Source organism: Mus caroli, unplaced genomic scaffold (genome assembly GCF_978045245.1).
Source record: "Mus caroli unplaced genomic scaffold, Mus_caroli_1 scaffold_6, whole genome shotgun sequence".
In the NCBI taxonomy this organism is placed as follows: Eukaryota; Metazoa; Chordata; class Mammalia; order Rodentia; family Muridae; genus Mus; species Mus caroli.
The window spans coordinates 97,941,378-97,958,649 of NW_028227261.1; the positions used below are offsets into that span (position 1 = coordinate 97,941,378).

Here is a 17,272-nt window from a genome sequence, read left to right on the forward strand (position 1 = left end):
AGCTTTGTAGTTTCATGAGGTCCCACTTGTCAATTCTCGATCTTACAGCACAAGCCATTACTGTTCTATTCAGGAATTTTTCCCCTGTGCCCATATCTTCAAGGCTTTTCCCCACTTTCTCCTCTATAAGTTTCAGTGTCTCTGGTTTTATGTGAAGTTCCTTGATCCACTTAGACTTGACCTTAGTACAAGGAGATAGGAATGGATCGATTCCCATTCTTCTACATGTTAACAACCAGTTGTGCCAGCACCATTTGTTGAAAATGCTGTCTTTCTTCCACTGGATGTTTTTAGCTCCCTTGTCGAAGATCAAGTGACCATAGGTGTGTGGGTTCATTTCTGGGTCTTCAATTCTATTCCATTGGTCTATTTGTCTGTCACTATACCAGTACCATGCAGTTTTTATCACAATTGCTCTGTAGTAGAGCTTTAGGTCCGGCATGGTGATTCCACCAGAGGTTCTTTTATCCTTGAGAAGAGTTTTTGCTATCCTAGGTTTTTTGTTATTCCAGATGAATTTGCAGATTGCCCTTTCTAATTCGTTGAAGAATTGATTTGGAATTTTGATGGGGATTGCATTGAATCTGTAGATTGCTTTTGGCAAGATAGCCATTTTTACAATGTTGATCCTGCCAATCCATGAGCATGGGAGATCTTTCCATCTTCTGAGATCTTCTATAATTTCTTTCTTCAGAGACTTGAAGTTTTTATTATACAGATCTTTCACTTCCTTAGTTAGAGTCACGCCAAGATATTTTATATTATTTGTGACTATTGAGAAGGGTGTTGTTTCCCTAATTTCTTTCTCAGCCTGTTTATTCTTTGTGTAGAGAAAGACCATTGATTTGTTTGAGTTAATTTTATATCCAGCTACTTCACCGAAGCTGTTTATCAGGCTTAGGAGTTCTCTGGTGGAATTTTTAGGGTCACTTATATATACTATCATATCATCTGCAAAAAGTGATATTTTGACTTCATCTTTTCTAATTTGTATCCCTTTGATCTCCTTTTGTTGTCGAATTGCTCTGGCTAGGACTTCAAGTACAATGTTGAATAGGTATGGAGAAAGTGGACAGCCTTGTCTAGTCCCTGATTTTAGAGGGATTGCTTCAAGCTTCTCACCATTTACTTTGATGTTGGCTACTGGTTTGCTGTAGATTGCTTTTATCATGTTTAGGTATGGGCCTTGAATTCCTGATCTTTCCAAGACTTTTATCATGAATGGGTGTTGTATCTTGTCAAATGCTTTTTCCGCATCTAACGAGATGACCATGTGGTTTTTGTCTTTGAGTTTGTTTATATACTGGATTACGTTGATGGATTTCCGTATATTGAACCATCCCTGCATCCCTGGGATGAAACCTACTTGGTCAGGATGGATGATTGTTTTGATGTGTTCTTGGATTCGGTTAGCAAGAACTTTATTGAGGATTTTTGCATCAATATTCATAAGGGATATTGGTCTGAAGTTTTCTATCTTTGTTGGGTCTTTTTGTGGTTTAGGTATCAGAGTAATTGTGGCTTCATAGAATGAGTTGGGTAGAGTACCTTCTGTTTCTATTTTGTGGAATAGTTTGTGAAGAACTGGGATTAGATCTTCTTTGAAGGTCTGATAGAACTCTGCACTAAACCCATCTGGTCCTGGGCTTTTTTTAGTTGGGAGACTATTAATGACTGCTTCTATTTCTTTGGGGGATATAGGGCTGTTTAGATCATTAACCTGATCTTGATTCAACTTTGGTACCTGGTATCTGTCTAGGAACTTCTCCATTTCATCCAGGTTCTCCAGTTTTGTTGAGTATAGCCTTTGGTAGAAGGATCTGATGGTGTTTTGGATGTCTTCAGGATCTGTTGTTATGTCTCCTTTTTCATTTCTGATTTTGTTAATTAGGATGCTTTCCCTGTGCCCTCTAGTGAGTCTGGCTAAGGGTTTATCTATCTTGTTGATTTTCTCAAAGAACCAGCTCCTTGATTGGTTGATTCTTTGAATAGTTTTTCTTGTTTCCACTTGGTTGATTTCACCCCTGAGTTTGATTATTTCCTGCAGTCTACTCCTCTTGGGTGAATTTGCTTCCTTTTGTTCTAGTGCTTTTAGGTGTGTTGTCAAGCTGCTAATGTGTGCTCTCTCTAGTTTCCTTTTGGAGGCACTCAGAGCTATGAGTTTTCCTCTTAGAAATGCTTTCATTGCGTCCCATAAGTTTGGGTATGTTGTGGCTTCATTTTCATTGAACTCTAAAAAGTCCTTAATTTCTTTCTTTATTCCTTCCTTGACCAAGGTATCATTGAGAAGAGTGTTGTTCAGTTGTCCTTTTTCTCTTACTGCTTTTAGTATTCTATCTTTATTTAGTGCATTTGTTGTTCTGATTATTATGTGTCGGGAGGTATTTCTTTTCTGGTCCAGTCTATTTGGAGTTCTGTAGGCTTCTTGTATGTTCATGGGCATCTCTTTCTTTAGATTTGGGAAGTTTTCTTCTATAATTTTGTTGAAGATGTTTGCTGGTCCTTTGAGTTGAAAATCTTCATTCTCATCCACTCCTATTATCCGTAGGTTTGGTCTTCTCATTGTGTCCTGTATTTCTTGGATGTTTTGAGTTAGGATCTTTTTGCATTTTACATTTTCCTTGGTTGTTGTGCCGATGTTCTCTATGGAATCTTCTGCACCTGAGATTCTCTCTTCCATCTCTTGTATTCTGTTGCTGATGCTAGTATCTATGGTTCCAGATTTCTTTCCTAGGGTTTCTATCTCCAGTGTTGCCTCATTTTGGGTTTTCTTTATCATGTCTACTTCCCTTTTTAGGTCTAGTATGGTTTTGTTCATTTCCATCATCTGTTTGGATGTGTTTTCCTGTTTTTCTGTAAGGACTTCTACCTGTTTGATTATGTTATCGTGTTTTTCTTTAAGGATTTGTAACTCTTTAGCAGTGTTCTCCTGCAATTCTTTAAGGGATTTTTGTGCTTCCTCTTTAGTGTCTTCTGCCTGTTTAGCAGTGTTCTCCTGTATTTCTTTAAGTGTGTTATTAAAGTCCTTCTTGAAGTCCTCTACCATCATCAGGAGATATGCTTTTAGATCCGTGTCTAGCTTTTCCGGTGTGTTGGGGTGCCCTGGACTGGGCGAAGTGGGGGTGCTGGGTTCTGATGATGGTGAGTGGTCTTGGTTTCTGTTAGTAAGATTATTACGTTTACCTTTCGCCATCTGGTAATCTCTGGGGTTAGTTGTTATCGTTGTCACTGTTTAAAGATTGGAGCAGAAGCTGTGTTCCACTCACCAGCAGTCTCTAAATCCTGCGGCGGGGGTCGTGGGTAGCTGACGGTACCCCGGTGCTGGTCCAGCCGGAAGAGGCCTGTGGTCCTACTCAGGCCGGTTTTCTGCTTCCCTAACTAATGCAGTCTCTGGTCCCGCGCGCAATTGGATTGGAGCAGAAGCTGTGCTCCACTCACCAGAAGTCTTAACATCCTGTGGCGGGTGTTGTGGGTAGCTGGCGAGTGTCAGCTGACCCTGCGCCCCAGCTGCCCAGGTGCTTTTCTGACTGGAAGAGGCTTGTGGCCCTATGTAGGCCGGATTTCTCTCTCCCCAACCAGAGCAGTCTCAGGTCCCGCGTGATTGGACTGGAGCAGAAGCTGTGTTCCACTCACCAGCAGTCCCAAAATCCTGCGGCGGGGGTCGTGGGTAGCTGGCGGGTACCCCGGCGCTGATCTGGCCGGATGAGGCCTGTGGCCCTACTCAGGCCGGTTTCTGCTTCCCTAACTAATGCAGTCTCAGGTCCCACGCGCAATTGGATTGGAGCAGAAGCTGTGCTCCACTCACCAGAAGTCTTAAGATCCTGTGGCGGGTGTTGTGGGTAGCTGGCGAGTGTCAGCTGACCCTGCGCCCCAGCTGCCCCGGTGCTTTTCTGACCGGAAGAGGCTTGTGGCCCTATCCAAAGTTTTCTTTTTTTTTTTTTTTTTTGGGCAGCACTCCTATACATCATACATTTATTAGTGAATATCCCTCTGAAATCAGCAACAATATTAAAAAAAATAATGATTGCACTACTTGGTCAAGCAGAACTAGCAACTTTCATTTTAAAAAAAGTACAAATCTGTTAAAAATTTCAATCAGTATACACATATATAATACAACATACTAGTTATGTTAAATGCTACAAACCAATGTGAGTCCAATGGGATGGAAAAAACCACACATTTAAGCTTTAAGAACCATTTGTCTCTATATATTAGCATTTTCTCAAATACATACATGGGAAAAATGAGGTAACTGTAAGATGTGCAACAGGGCCCCCAAATCACATGTGTTTATATATATATATATATATATATATATATATATATATATATATATGTGTGTGTGTGTGTGTGTGTTTAGTTAGATATATATATATAAAACTTTTCTAACACAGAACACAGGCGCTGGGCCCAGCAGTGCTGGGGGAAGGTGCCCACTGTCATGCCTAGGCCAGAAGTTGGTAAATAAAGAGTAAACAATGCCAAGCCCCCACCACAGGAAATCATTGGTAACATGGCATCTACAGCAAGGTCGGCAAATCACAAACATCCTAAGTAATTGTTTCATAAATCTTTTTTAAATGATTAAAAACAAACAAACAAAAAGGGTGTATTTCCCCCCAGTAGCTGCTTGCTGGAATCATCACTGCAGCCGACACAATCCATGAGCCAATTCTGCTGCCCCAGGAACCACAAGGGTTTGAAAACCTTTTTTGGGGTGAGGAAGGGATGGGGGTTGGAGAAGGTGGTTCTCTGTGTAAAACACGTGGATTTTCAACACTGCTATAAATATAGAAACATCACCTGGAGTTATATACAGTAAGACTTTGGGTTCTTGTGGGGTGGGACCAGGCCAATGGGGCCTGGCAGGCTGGGGTGGGGGCAGGGCTGCGGTGAGAACGAGGGTGGTTGGAGCATCCCTGAGGCAGCAGGCGCCAATGGCTGCCTGCTAGGATGTGCCGGCCCCACACGCGGTTCGTTCACTCCAGGCAGCGCAGCAACCCCAGTTGGCGGTAGGAAAGGAAAGGAGTGGGACCTGAAAGGAGGGTAAGGAACACAGCCTCCTCCAGACCTTGGAGGGCAGGAATCAGGCCAGGAGGGGCCCCCTGAGGTGGAGGTTCATGTCCTCCCTGACCCCTGTCCTCACAGGATTGCTCAGGAGGAGACTCACCCAGGCAGGTGGGACACAGGCCCTGGCTGGAGAGGAGATGCCCTGAAAAGCAGACGGTCCCAGTAGGCTCTAGGGACATGTGCAGTACAGTGCATGGCAGTTATCAGCTGAGCACAGACCCCCCCCCCCAAACTCCGCCCCGTGACTTCCAGCCACCCAGATAAGTCCCAGCGGCACACACTCATGTGGAGGCCTGGTGTGGCACAACCTGACCCTACTCTGCCCCCTGGGCATTTGGTCCCGGTTGGTCCCTATGCCCCCACTCCTATTAAACCAAAGGGAAAGCAAGAGAATAAAAAACTAAACACCTCTTAAATATCCACACCCCCTACACGCAATTTTGGGCCAAATGAATAAACAAAAACTGCTGTTCCTCACATTCATGCAAAACGACAGAGGGGGAAGATCGAGCATGGGTCTGACACTGTCACTGGTGGAGGGGCAGCCACCAGGAACATAAGGACATGCCCAGATCACGGGAGGCTACTGCAGAACACAATGTATCCAGCTTGGAGCCCTGGCCCATTTGCTCATGGAGCCTGGCTGGGATACTCTCCAGCCTGGGGGTGGGCTGGAACGCTGTGCCTGGGGTAAGGGTCCTAGGGAGTCAGACCCACACCGCACAGCAGCGGAGGCAGAGCTGACTGCCTATGTCTGTCTGAAACCAAACAGGAGAACTCAGGAAATGGTCTCTGGCTACTCCCTGCCCACACACCTGGCAGTACCACTAGGGCAGGGAAGGACACGTCACTTCAGTACAGGAGACCAGTTGACCCAGGGTGGCTATTCCTTTGTCCGTCTGGGGTCTGGGGAATCACACCAGCCACCACTTGGGGAATGGACTCCTGCCTCCCAGAGCCAGCAGGAAGAAAGACCCAGGGGCAGATAAGAAGCAGACTGAGTTGGGGACACTCAGGCAGCTCCGTGGCGGGCAGGCAGGCAGGCAGGCAGACTGGGGAAGGAGTCTTTGGAGCTTGGCAATGCAGGGGCTTATTGCAGGGGCTTCTCCAGACTGACCCTGGCACCAGCTCTGGAGTGGCAGGTGGGAACGCTGACAGGCCTGGCCCCACCCTCACAGTCCTCCCCGGGCCATGCCCAGCTCCCCCCACCCAATTCCGGAGCTTTGGGCAGGGATCTTGTGGGTGGCTGTGGAGCCTCACTCGGCCTCCCTGGGCACCTCGGAGGCATCCGCCCGGCAAATGGGACAGGTCCGGTTGGCCTTCAACCACTTGTCAACACACTTGGCATGGAACTCGTGGTTACAGGGGAGGACTCGGAGCAGCTGCCGCACCTCGAAGTCACTGAAGCAGACCACACACAGAGTCTGCTCAGACTGATGGCTGTCAGGGTTAAAGCGATACGACGGCAGTTGTTCGATGTCTGCTTTGGTGAGGCCCCGGGGCTTGGCGTCTCCCAGCCGCTCCGCCAGGTTCAGGAGAGCCTCATAGTTCTCCATCTCCACGTCATCCACGTCCAGGTCCAGGCTGATGGTGGGGCCCACGGTGGTCGGTGACATTGGCAGCATTGAAAGGAAGTAGGGTAGGAAGCTTGGGTAGTAAGATGGTGGTGGTGGCGGCGGGGGTGGTGGCAGCGGCTGCTGCAGGCGGTATCTCTGTGTGCTCAGTCTTCGTGGCATCATGTGGGAATATGGCACACCAAAGGACAGCTCCTGGTGCAGTGGATCATGGGGTAGGTAGTGAAGGGGCACTGAGGGCGACAAGGCTGGGCCAGTGGCAGAGGTGGAGTAAGTGAAGCTACCCAAGGGGTGCTGGTCTCCTCGAAGGTCCATCTCGTTATCCAGCCGCTGCAGGGGCATACGTGGGTGCTGGGTCTGCAGGGATACAAACTGCCCAAGCGGTGCCATGTGGGTAGGCTGGGGCGGTGGGGCTGGCGGTGGTGGATGAAGGATGTAGTGGTCACTGGAGATGAGGTGGGGGTAGGTGTGGTAGGGCCCAGGGAGCTGCTGCATGGTGCACGCCTGGATCAGCTGCGGAGGTGGGAGGCAGCAGAGGGGGGTAGTGCTGCCCACTGAACATCACGGAGCATGCTGGGAGCTGCTGGGCACTGCAGCCAGGGATGTGTTGGCTTGTAGGCAAAGGGAAGCCTTGGGTTGTCACTGTGGTGACCGTGTAGGACAGAGGGACAGGTCCCTGGTGCACTTGTTCGTGGAGATCAACCATGAACGGGCTCTGCTGGGTGGCTGGGTGCAGCATTCGGGGGCTCCTGCCGGCAGGAGCTGAGGCTCGGTGCTCCTCTACAGAGAGGTTTGATGGTCTGGGCAGCAGCTGCTGGGAGGGTAAGCGCTCATCCTGGGCAGGTGGGCTGGCCAGGGGCCCCTCGTGGCCAAGGCTTCCCCAGAGCTGGCCTGGACTGCTGCTAAGCCTTGTGGAGACTCGCCAGTGACCCACAGGGGCAGAAGGTGGCCACTTAGTCACTGCCAGAGTCCATGGTCTCATCAGGAGGGAAGGGAGGTGGAGGGGCTGTGCCGGGGCTCACAACCCCGACCCCTCGGGGTTCGGACATCGCGAATGCAGTGATGGCCCTGTGTCAGTGCTGTTCTGTTCCCTGGACCTCCTGCCACTCTGACTGCCAAGGGGTGAAATGTTAGGGACACCCTCACGGGGCCACAGGGCACAGGATCCTCGCTGGAGTCCCACCATCCAAGCGCAGAGCTCACAGGAACTCGTCCAGCTCGGCGCCCTAGCACTTGGACCGAGCGGACCAGCCGAGGCGACGACTAGGGCCGGCGAGGCCTCACCGAAGCTCCCGCACCTCCCGCCGCGTCCACAGCGGCCCGCGCCTGGGCGTTACCTGGGGCCACGACTGGGCTCCACCCCGAATAGGCAGCGGCGCGTTGCTCCCGGGGCAGCCCGGTCCGGCTCCGGCTGCGGCTCGCAAGCCGCCGGCCGCGGCCCTCCCCCTGCGCCCGCAATCCAAAGTTTTCTTAAGAAGAGACTTTACAAAGTTTGGAGCTGTGACGAAAGGATGGACCATCTAGAGACTGCCATATCCGGGGATCCATCCCATAATCAGCTTCCAAACGCTGACACCATTGCACACACTAGCAAGATTTTGCTGAAAGGACCCAAATATAGCTGTCTCTTGAGAGATTATGCAGGGGCCTAGCAAACACATAAGTGGATGCTCACAGTCAGCTATTGGATGGATCACAGGGCTCCCAATGGAGGAGCTAGAGAAAGTATCCAAGGAGCTAAAGGGATCTGCAACCCTATAGGTGGAACAACATTATGAACTAACCAGTACCCCCCCCCCCCCCCCCCAGAGCTCATGTCTCTAGCTGCATATGTATCAAAAGATGGCCTAATTGGCCATCACTGGAAAGAGAGGCCCATTGGACTTGCAAACTTTATATGCCCCAGTACAGGGGAATGCCAGGGCCAAAAAGTGGGAGTGGGTGGGTAGGGGAGTGGGGGGGGGAGGGTATGGGGGACTTTTGGGATAGCATTGGAAACGTAAATGAGGAAAATACCTAATAAAAATATTAAAAAAAAAAAGAAGAGACTTTAATTCAGACTGAAGCACAGGCATTATGAAAGGCAGAGAGAGGAATGATAGACAGAGGATAGGACACGCCCTAGACTGGGCACAGCCTTCTCCAGAGTTAGTTTAAAATTAAACAGAGGTCATATTTTGTTGGTCATGGTGATGCATGTCTTTAGTTGCAACATTTGGGAGGAGGCAGGTGGATCTCTGAATTCAAGGTCAGCTTGGTCTACACAGTGAGCTCCAGGCTAGCCAGCGCTTCATAGTAAGAACCTGTCTCGAAAAATACAAACAGAAAAAGTCATAGTGTATTCTTCCCTCCAAGCCACCACTAAAAGTAATAGAGCCACTTAAGTGTGGCCTTGGAATTGAGAGGGTCCCTTCCATAGCTGACCTCTTCAGCACCAACACCCAGCCCTGCACAGCACTGAGATAATCTGGAGAGAAGAGACAGACACTAACCGAGAACGGGGACACAAGTCTTCTGCTGCTGGTAAGAGGCTGTGATGCTATTCGCAGTGGAACTGGGACCTAGGACCTAAGGAGAAAACAGGTTATGTCAACAGAGATTACACTTCAGGTGGCAGCAGACCAAAAGTCTCCACTACCAGCACCCCAGCCTGCTGCTTTTCCTAATTATGGTTCCGACAAGGTAACTGTTCTGTCCCTTATAATTTCAACATACTATCTTTCCTTATCTCATCTCGGACCTCTGTCTCCTGACTTCCAGAAACAAGTAACAGAGGAGAGAGTTCTACAATAATATCTGCCTGGCCTTTTCCAAATGAGCATAATACATGGGAGGGGAAAAAACAAAAGTCTATAGGACACACAAAGGATCCATTCTATTCAAAGAACTGTGGGAAATAATAATTTTTATATTAAAAAAATGTATGTGTCATCTTATGAGTGGAACACCAACCCTACATAGATTTCACTGGGGTCCACACCTGCAGTGAGCCTCTGGGAGATACCAGCTTTAATACTGTGAGCGTTTGCAAAACATGGTACCCAGAACATGGCCCATTTCTACATTTCCAAACAAAACAAATCCATACATGTTATCTACAAGATAGTTGGTGTCTTAGAAGCCAATATTTTCTGAGCAAAAGTGGAGAGACATTCTAAATTGTTGACTTCAAAACACTACAGTTTTGAAAATGCTATTTCTAAGCAACACCCATTACAATAAATCCAAGCATTTATAGCACCTGATTTCTAGCTGCTTTTTTTGCTGTGGTTTGTGAAGTGCTCTTTACAAATACACAGCCTCTTATCGAACCTTCAAAGCGCTTTAGTCAAACACATAGGAGAAGTATCCCTAGTAAAGGAGGAAATCAAGACCCAGAATTCAACGTTTCTAGCCAATGAAATGATTGCAAGCTCCTGTTGCTAAGTACCAAATCCAGCCTTCTGTCCACTGCCAGTGAAGGCAGGGCTGGGCATGAAGCACACTTCTCTTCAGCTGATTCCCTGGTATACGCCACCAATAAGGGAGATGGCAAAGTCAGAGAGAAAGTGACCCATCTGCTTGGAAGAGCTGTTCACTCCAGTGGCTATCCATCTCTCACTTAGAACTAGTGACTGCCGCCCACTAATCTCAGGTCCCACAACCAGCACCCTCTCCAGAGGCTGCAGACCATGGGCCTCTGGCCTGTCACCATTCCCAGCTCTGTCCGTTCTTCCTCAGCAGGGCCGGAAGATGCCTCTCTAGTTCTCTGTGTCTCTCATTTGCCTTTTCAGCCCTCCTCCCCGCCCCCACCCCCAGTGCTTGTTTAACCAACCAGGCATTAAATTCTGCATGGGGACTTTTCCTTTCTGGACTCACACACCAGCCTTCCTAAAGCCTAATCAAGATTCTCAACAATTGACTTGAGGGTTCAGGTAGCCAGCTGCGGCCTGAAAAGCACAGGGATGATAATACATGAGAAGGCTTCACGGGCACAAAGCTCCTGTCCCCTCTGTGACTTTGGATCTGGGAAGGAAAGGGCAACTCTAATCCTAGCTTCCCCTCCCTACCCCACTGGCACTGGACGTTCTCAGATCACCCCTGAGACAGCTGCATTACGTGAAAGGAAAAATAACAGCCTACTTCCCCTTAGCATGAAGCAGCAGGTAAACAGAAGCCAGCGTAAGCACAAAGCTGAGGTAGTTTAACCCTGGCACAAAGAGGGTTCTCTCTGCCGCAGGGTTATGTGGCTACAGCTGTGAGAAGGAAGAGAGTGCCCATGGCTGCTGAGGAAGCTTACCGGTGTGGTTGAACTCTGTTGGCCAGCAGGAGTCCAGATCTTTGGAACTGCCCTCTCCATCAGCTGCAGAGTACTCTCAAAGGCTCTCTGTAACTCCTTTGCTTGCTCTTCAAACTCAAAGAGAAAGAGCACCTTCAAAATAGCAAGCACTTCATCTAGAGAAGAAATGGGAAATTGTGTCGCAACTCCACTGCCAGAGTCATGCAGTAATTTCCTTCCCAAGTTGCCAGTGTCTAAGAGCACCTTACAGATGCACCCTCCCACCCCTTCCTCCCGACTGCTGGACTAACTCAGCACAACAGGAGGACAGAGACCCAGTGGGAATGAGCAAACCGCTGTGTTGTACAACCCCTGTCCCTGGCTTCAGCAACTACCCCCTCCCAGGGAAGCTTACTTAGGACTGTGTAGGGAAGTAAGCGTTCCATACACAGTGGTTCTCATTCCTTCCCACGCTGCGACCCTTTAACATAGTTCCTCACGTTGTGGTGACCCCCAACCATAACATTATTTTTTTTAAAAGATGTATTTATTATTTTATGTAAGTAAAATAATAGCTGTCTTCAGACAGTTCAGGAGAGGGCATCAATGTCATTATGGATGGTTGTGAGCCACCATGTGGTCGCTGGGATTTGAACTCAGGACCTTCAGAAGAGCAATCAGTGCTCTTAACCACTGAGCCATCTCTCCAGCCCCCCATAACATTATTTTCATTGCTACTTTATAACCCTACCTTTGCTACTGCTATGACTCATAATGTAACTACTCTGCTTTCTGAGTCTCAGCTGAGCCCTGTGAAGGGTCATTCCACACAAGAGGAGTTCCGACCACAGGCTGTGAACTGCTGCTCTAACCAGAAAATAGTATCTTTTTAAAAAACATTTCATTTGTGGGTTATCTTGGTGGAAATCAGAGAACAATGTGTGAAACGTGGGTCTTTCCTTCTACAATGTGAGTCCCAGAGTCAGACCTCAAACTGTCAGGCTTACCCTCTGAGCCATTTCAACAGCCCCACATGCATCTTAATATGTACTATCTGTCTGTGGTACCCATTGCTACTTGCTATGGTCAAGAATCAGTGAGCACTGAAGCCATACCTTTTAGTTTCTCAACGCTTTGTATCACTTCACTCAGCGCCTCCAGAAGAGCCAGGCCCTCCAGAGGACTCCCTTCTTTGAGGCTATGCTTCTTGCGCTCTGCCTTCTGACGGTTTTTAGATGACCTCCTGTCAGAAATTACAGACATTAAAAAGGAGGTTCCTCCTGAGTGAAATCTGATGAGCCAACTGTACCTATTGGCCACCACTTGCTAAGAGACCAGGGCGTCTACAGATGGCAGTCGTATCTTGGGAGATGTTAGCAATGCGGTAGTAACCCCACATATAAGTAGTGGAGTCTAGAAAGAAGCAAATACCTCAAGAGTTCTGCTTTTCTCTTAAGTTAGGAGTAAAATGCAGGGTAAGATCAGGGGTGGTGGCACAAGCCTTTAGTTCCAGCACTCAGGAGGCAGAGGCAGGAGGATTGCTGTGAGTCAGAAGCTAACTTTGGTCTCTAAAGCAAGCACCAGGCCAGCCAGGGTTACATACTGAAACCCTGTCTTAAAAAATAAGGACAAGATAAAATGAGGTTCACCTGACAGCATACTAATGAACAATGAAGAAAAGAAAAATCCAACTTGAATTCTACAGTAAGATGTGAACTTTAAAAAGCAGCCTCATCTTACGGATGTGCTGGGAGGTCCTTGCACAGCATACACCGCCCCTGAGGGACATCCTTCCACTTCCCCGCCCGCACCCCCCTCTGAGAAAGCGGATCTGTTATGCTGCTGTGTGCCTAGGTCTTGTACGTACGCAGATATCCTGGAGTTGCTGTGGGAGTATTTGCCACTCATCTCACTGCCACTCATAATACTGCTGGTTTCCGAGAAGAGGTCTGACTCTGGGCCATGGGCCACCTCGTGATCTAGAGAAGATGAACCAGATGCAGACATAAATAACTATACATTGGGTCAGCACACACTGGAGAACAGATGGATCTTACAAAGTTGATCTCAAAGTAATAAGGTAACATCAGAGTTTACCTTATTTACTCTTTTCCTTTATGGGGGAGCAGGTGGGAAGGGACTAACTCATTTTATGAAACACCGAAGACATCACTGGTCTGGCAGGATGGGGAAAGGAAGGACTACTTGGTAGAGATCTTCTGATTTCTGCCTTGCTCAGATCTTAAGCGCTTCTCCAATATACATAACCCCTATGAACTTTCAGACAACCACAATATAGCATAAAGCAGTAGTGTGTCCTGACTCAGCAACTCGTGTGGCTTAAATCTCAACGGGACAGTGATGAAGCAAGGGACTGATGCTGTTCTCACAGTTATGGAGTCCCGGCGGCTCTTGTGGGACTCCTGCACTGAGACTAGTATTGCCCCTCACTTCTTACACATGTACCTTTTGGATTTGTCAACCTGGTTTTCTGTCACAATGCCCTCCGCAAAGTCAAGCATATGTTGGCACAGAAGTGTGGATGCCCTGCTCTTCTTCCAAGACCATGTAACCAGACAGACCCTGTCTCTTTATAAACTGACCGCCTTAGAAAACGGTCAGCAGGCGAGCAGCAGAGACAGCAGCACTGGGGCCGTCTTCCACACACCACAGTATCAGCAGGAGACTTTTTGGAGGCACTCACCTACATGGACCTGTGGTGCTTGCCTCCTGAGCGCTCGAACCACCTGCAAGCGGTTTTTATGGCGAATGAATGTGGCTGTCTCAGAGTCCAGAAAGTCCATGTAATTCTTTTGGGCTGAGGATGCAGAATGAAAAATACCTTGAGCATGACATTTAAGCAAAGAGATCAAACTTAAGTGAGTGGGGTGTGACAAAGCAAAGCTAAAATTCAATAATAAAAGATGTATCCAGGTCTACCAACAATAATTTTTTTTATTCCTCCATTAATGAGTTGGAGATCCCAGATCTCAGAGTTCATCAATTCTGTTGGGAGCATGAAAGTTCTTGTGTCCACATATCTCCAGGGAAACCAGGAATGTTAAACATGCAGGATTCTTTGCAATGGAAAAATATTAAACTTGTGCTTCCATCCAGAAGGCTGAGAACTGGAGGTGTTTAATAGCCAGGTGATCTGCATTATCTGTTGGGCCAGGCCATATCAAGCTCCTACAACCAGGTCCAGAGAGGTGACTAATAATCTAATGACCTTGACATTACCTGCATAGCCAGTGGCTGCCCCAAACACCCACAACCAGAACTGGAGATAAATAATAGTCTAAATGACCCTTACATCATCTGTATAGCAGAGACTCCCCAAGGCTGCCCCAATCATGACTATAGGTGGCTAATATCCCAAATGACCTCTATATTATCTATACGATAGAGACCAGGCCAGATCCTTCCATAGGCCCTGAAGCTAATACAGGTAGCCTAACTCCAGAACCCATCTTCTTGGAAGAAATGACATGTACCCTGAGTTGAGTTTCAATGTAATCACACTTCTTTGTGCACTGGCGATTGTATTACACCAGAAAACTTTTTATCAAATTATATTGTGTTTAAATATACTGGCAATAAACCTCCTGGTATCAGACTTCCCAAGATTTGATCAAAGTTGATGAGACCAATCTGAACTGAGTAATTCAATTCTTAGCAACTGCTGCCTGCCTTGACGCCTGCAAAGACACCCTGAGGATACCATGCCAGTGCCACTAAATGTACACAGTCCTACCACTGAAGACCTGCTACCCAATCTAAAGTGAGAAAAGCAAGCACAGGAGAAGTGAAGGGAGCCGCTAACAAAGGCAGGAGGGAGAGCCTAAAGCTGCTTCTGGAAGCCACGGATATGGCTGGGAGCGTGGAACAGAAGCTTCTAATGGTTCCTGAAATCCCGGTCCCGTGGAAAAACAGCATGAGCAGCATACAAGGAAACACAAACAAACGATGCCTCCAAGGGCAAAGATATTAAGCTTCTACAGAAAAGTATCAGCATTCCCAACTTTGGGGGTTTTGTTTGTTTTGTTTTGTTTTGTTTTGTTTTGTTTTGTTTTGTTTGAGAAATGGTCTCTCTGCATACCCCTGGCTGTCCTAGAACTTGCTCTGTAGTCACGGCTGTACTAAAATTCATAGAGATCTGCCTGCCTCAGCCTCCCTGATGCTGGGATCAAATATGTGTGCCACCACTGCCCAACTTATTCCCAAGTTTTTGTCAGGGGTAGGAGCAGCCTAGATGAGGGCACAGGGTCAGAGAGGATGCTTTCCATACTCAGTCTGGGATGACAACTGGTACAAAAGTACCCACCAGTTGCAATCAGAAGCAGGAAAGGTAAGAATGTGAGTACACACAAATGTATTCACCAGGCAGCCATGCTCAGAGGGCAGCACTGAAGCCAACACAGACTCCCTAAGACTCTATATGTGAAACCAATGCTCTTTCCCAAGTTGCTTCTAACGGGCCCAGAGACCTGACATTCTTCAGCTGCTAGTTAATATTCTTCTCTTCTCTGGAGCCACATACTTTATTCTAAAATATGTTTTAGCTTATCTTGAAAAATTTCAAGCCTACTCAAAAGTTCTAACAGCCCTAAACACACATAAATCCTTCACCTATATTTACCCATACGTAGCATTTTACTGTACTTTTTACTTCCTGTTTCTCTATAAAAATGCTTATGATTGTACACACGAGCACACACGCGCACACACACACACCCTGCAACTTCTGTAGAATTGGAAATGAAATTGCATGTAGGCACTTATCTGTTAATAACAATAAAGGGATAAAACAGAAAAGTTACCACTGAAAAAATACTACCATCTAATATACTGCATGTCCAAGCCTACTAACTATCCAAACACAAAGATTCCCCCACAACAGCCACCATCAACATGTAACCCATCGCAGTGCCAGTGCCTTACAGGCAGAGGCAGGCTGCTGAGGGCAGACTTTGTTCTGCCAAGGGACACTAAAGCTGAGTCAGGCCTGCCATCAATCCAAACCCATGTATTACAAAGACTTAACCATATTGCATCTCAGCTTTCAACATTAAAATATTGACAATGTCATCATTTCACAGCTTGCTATATTCTCAAAGACTCTGGTGACGTCAGCAGAACATATTAAAATGCAATAATCTAAGGAGCCCTGCCCTATCTTTCTTTTCCCTTTCTCCATAATTCTAAAAAGGAATACTACTTAAATGTAATCCTCACCTTCTAAAATGGAAGGCTTTACGCTGGTTTCTATAATATCCACTCTGTCATACTTGTAGATCTAAGAGGGAAGAAAATGCAGCCTGTTAGGACAGGAACACTTCTCCCCAACACAGAGTTAAGACAGAGACTGAGAGAGGATCTGGACATTTCCCGAGGAACAAGCTTCCTAAGTTGAATTCCAAGGCAGTTCAACTGATTTTAGCAAGAAAAAGCAGTGTGTTGCATATGAAGGCCCAATTTCAAGGGACAGATTTGTATTTGTTGTTGCTGCTGTTATTGTTGCTGCTGTTATTGTTGCATTATTTTGTTTTTTCGAGACAGGCTTTCTCTGTATACCCCTGGCTGCCCTGGAAGTCACTCTGCAGACCAAGTTGGCCTCAAATCACAGAGATCTACCTGTTTCTGTCTCGAGAGTGCTGGGATTAAAGGCGTGTGCCACCACCTCCTGGTTTGAAATGGCTTATAGGTACTGCTTGTCCTTAGGATTGGGAAGCAAAACGTTTCTATTTAACCTCACTTACTCAGAAGCCAGGGAGCTGTAGCCGCCCGCACCGCCCACTGCTGCCCCCTCCCAGCACAGGAGAAGCCTTCAGAGCTTCCTTACCAGCCTCAGAGCTTCTTCCCAGGCAGATCCTTCTAGCAGCAGGAGTACAGCTTCTTCATAATCCTGACAAGGGAAGAGCAAGGGAGCACTGGTGAACACAGCAGCCAGAAGCCACCACACAGAGCCCCTCCTCCTCCCCAGGCAGCCCAGCCTTCACAGCTCCAGTTCTTAGCATCTTGCCTGCCCAGTATCTTCTAGATATTAATCTCCATCAACACCGGTGTACAAGACAAAGGGAGGAGTAGTTTAAACTTCTAAGTGAGACAAGCATGGTTTTGTTAGCTCCTGGGAGAGCAAAGCCCTAAGACAAGCTTGTCAAAATGGTGTTTGCACAATTCACTGCCAAGCTTAACTGAAAATAATACCATACCCTAAAAAGTATAGCGAACTAAACAGTAATTTCCTGGTTGGCTTGCGTGTTTCTTGTTGAATGACTGTTCATGTATTCTAAGGTATTAAATCACTATCAGATAAATGCTTTGAAAATATTTCTTCTATTCTGCAAGCTGTCTTTGTTCAGTCTTG

General features: G+C 47.2%; 1 protein-coding gene and 1 pseudogene across 1 annotated transcript in view; both read right to left on the reverse strand.

The window, feature by feature from the left end:
* The window catches only part of LOC147004312 (elongator complex protein 1-like), a 30,136-nt gene extending 13,266 nt beyond the window's left edge, over window positions 1-16,870 (reverse strand). The window contains exons 1-7 of the mRNA XM_085839278.1: window positions 16,748-16,870; window positions 16,141-16,201; window positions 13,610-13,723; window positions 12,773-12,884; window positions 12,021-12,148; window positions 10,927-11,081; window positions 9,140-9,215 (exon numbers count right to left, since the gene is read on the reverse strand). Coding sequence (XP_085695404.1) covers window positions 9,140-9,215; window positions 10,927-11,081; window positions 12,021-12,148; window positions 12,773-12,884; window positions 13,610-13,709 — 571 coding nt within the window. The 5' untranslated portion in view covers window positions 13,710-13,723; window positions 16,141-16,201; window positions 16,748-16,870. The remainder of the gene's footprint in view (window positions 1-9,139; window positions 9,216-10,926; window positions 11,082-12,020; window positions 12,149-12,772; window positions 12,885-13,609; window positions 13,724-16,140; window positions 16,202-16,747) is intronic.
* On the reverse strand, window positions 5,277-7,686 carry LOC147004313 (RING finger protein 44 pseudogene; annotated as a pseudogene).
* Window positions 16,871-17,272: the final 402 nt, after the last annotated feature.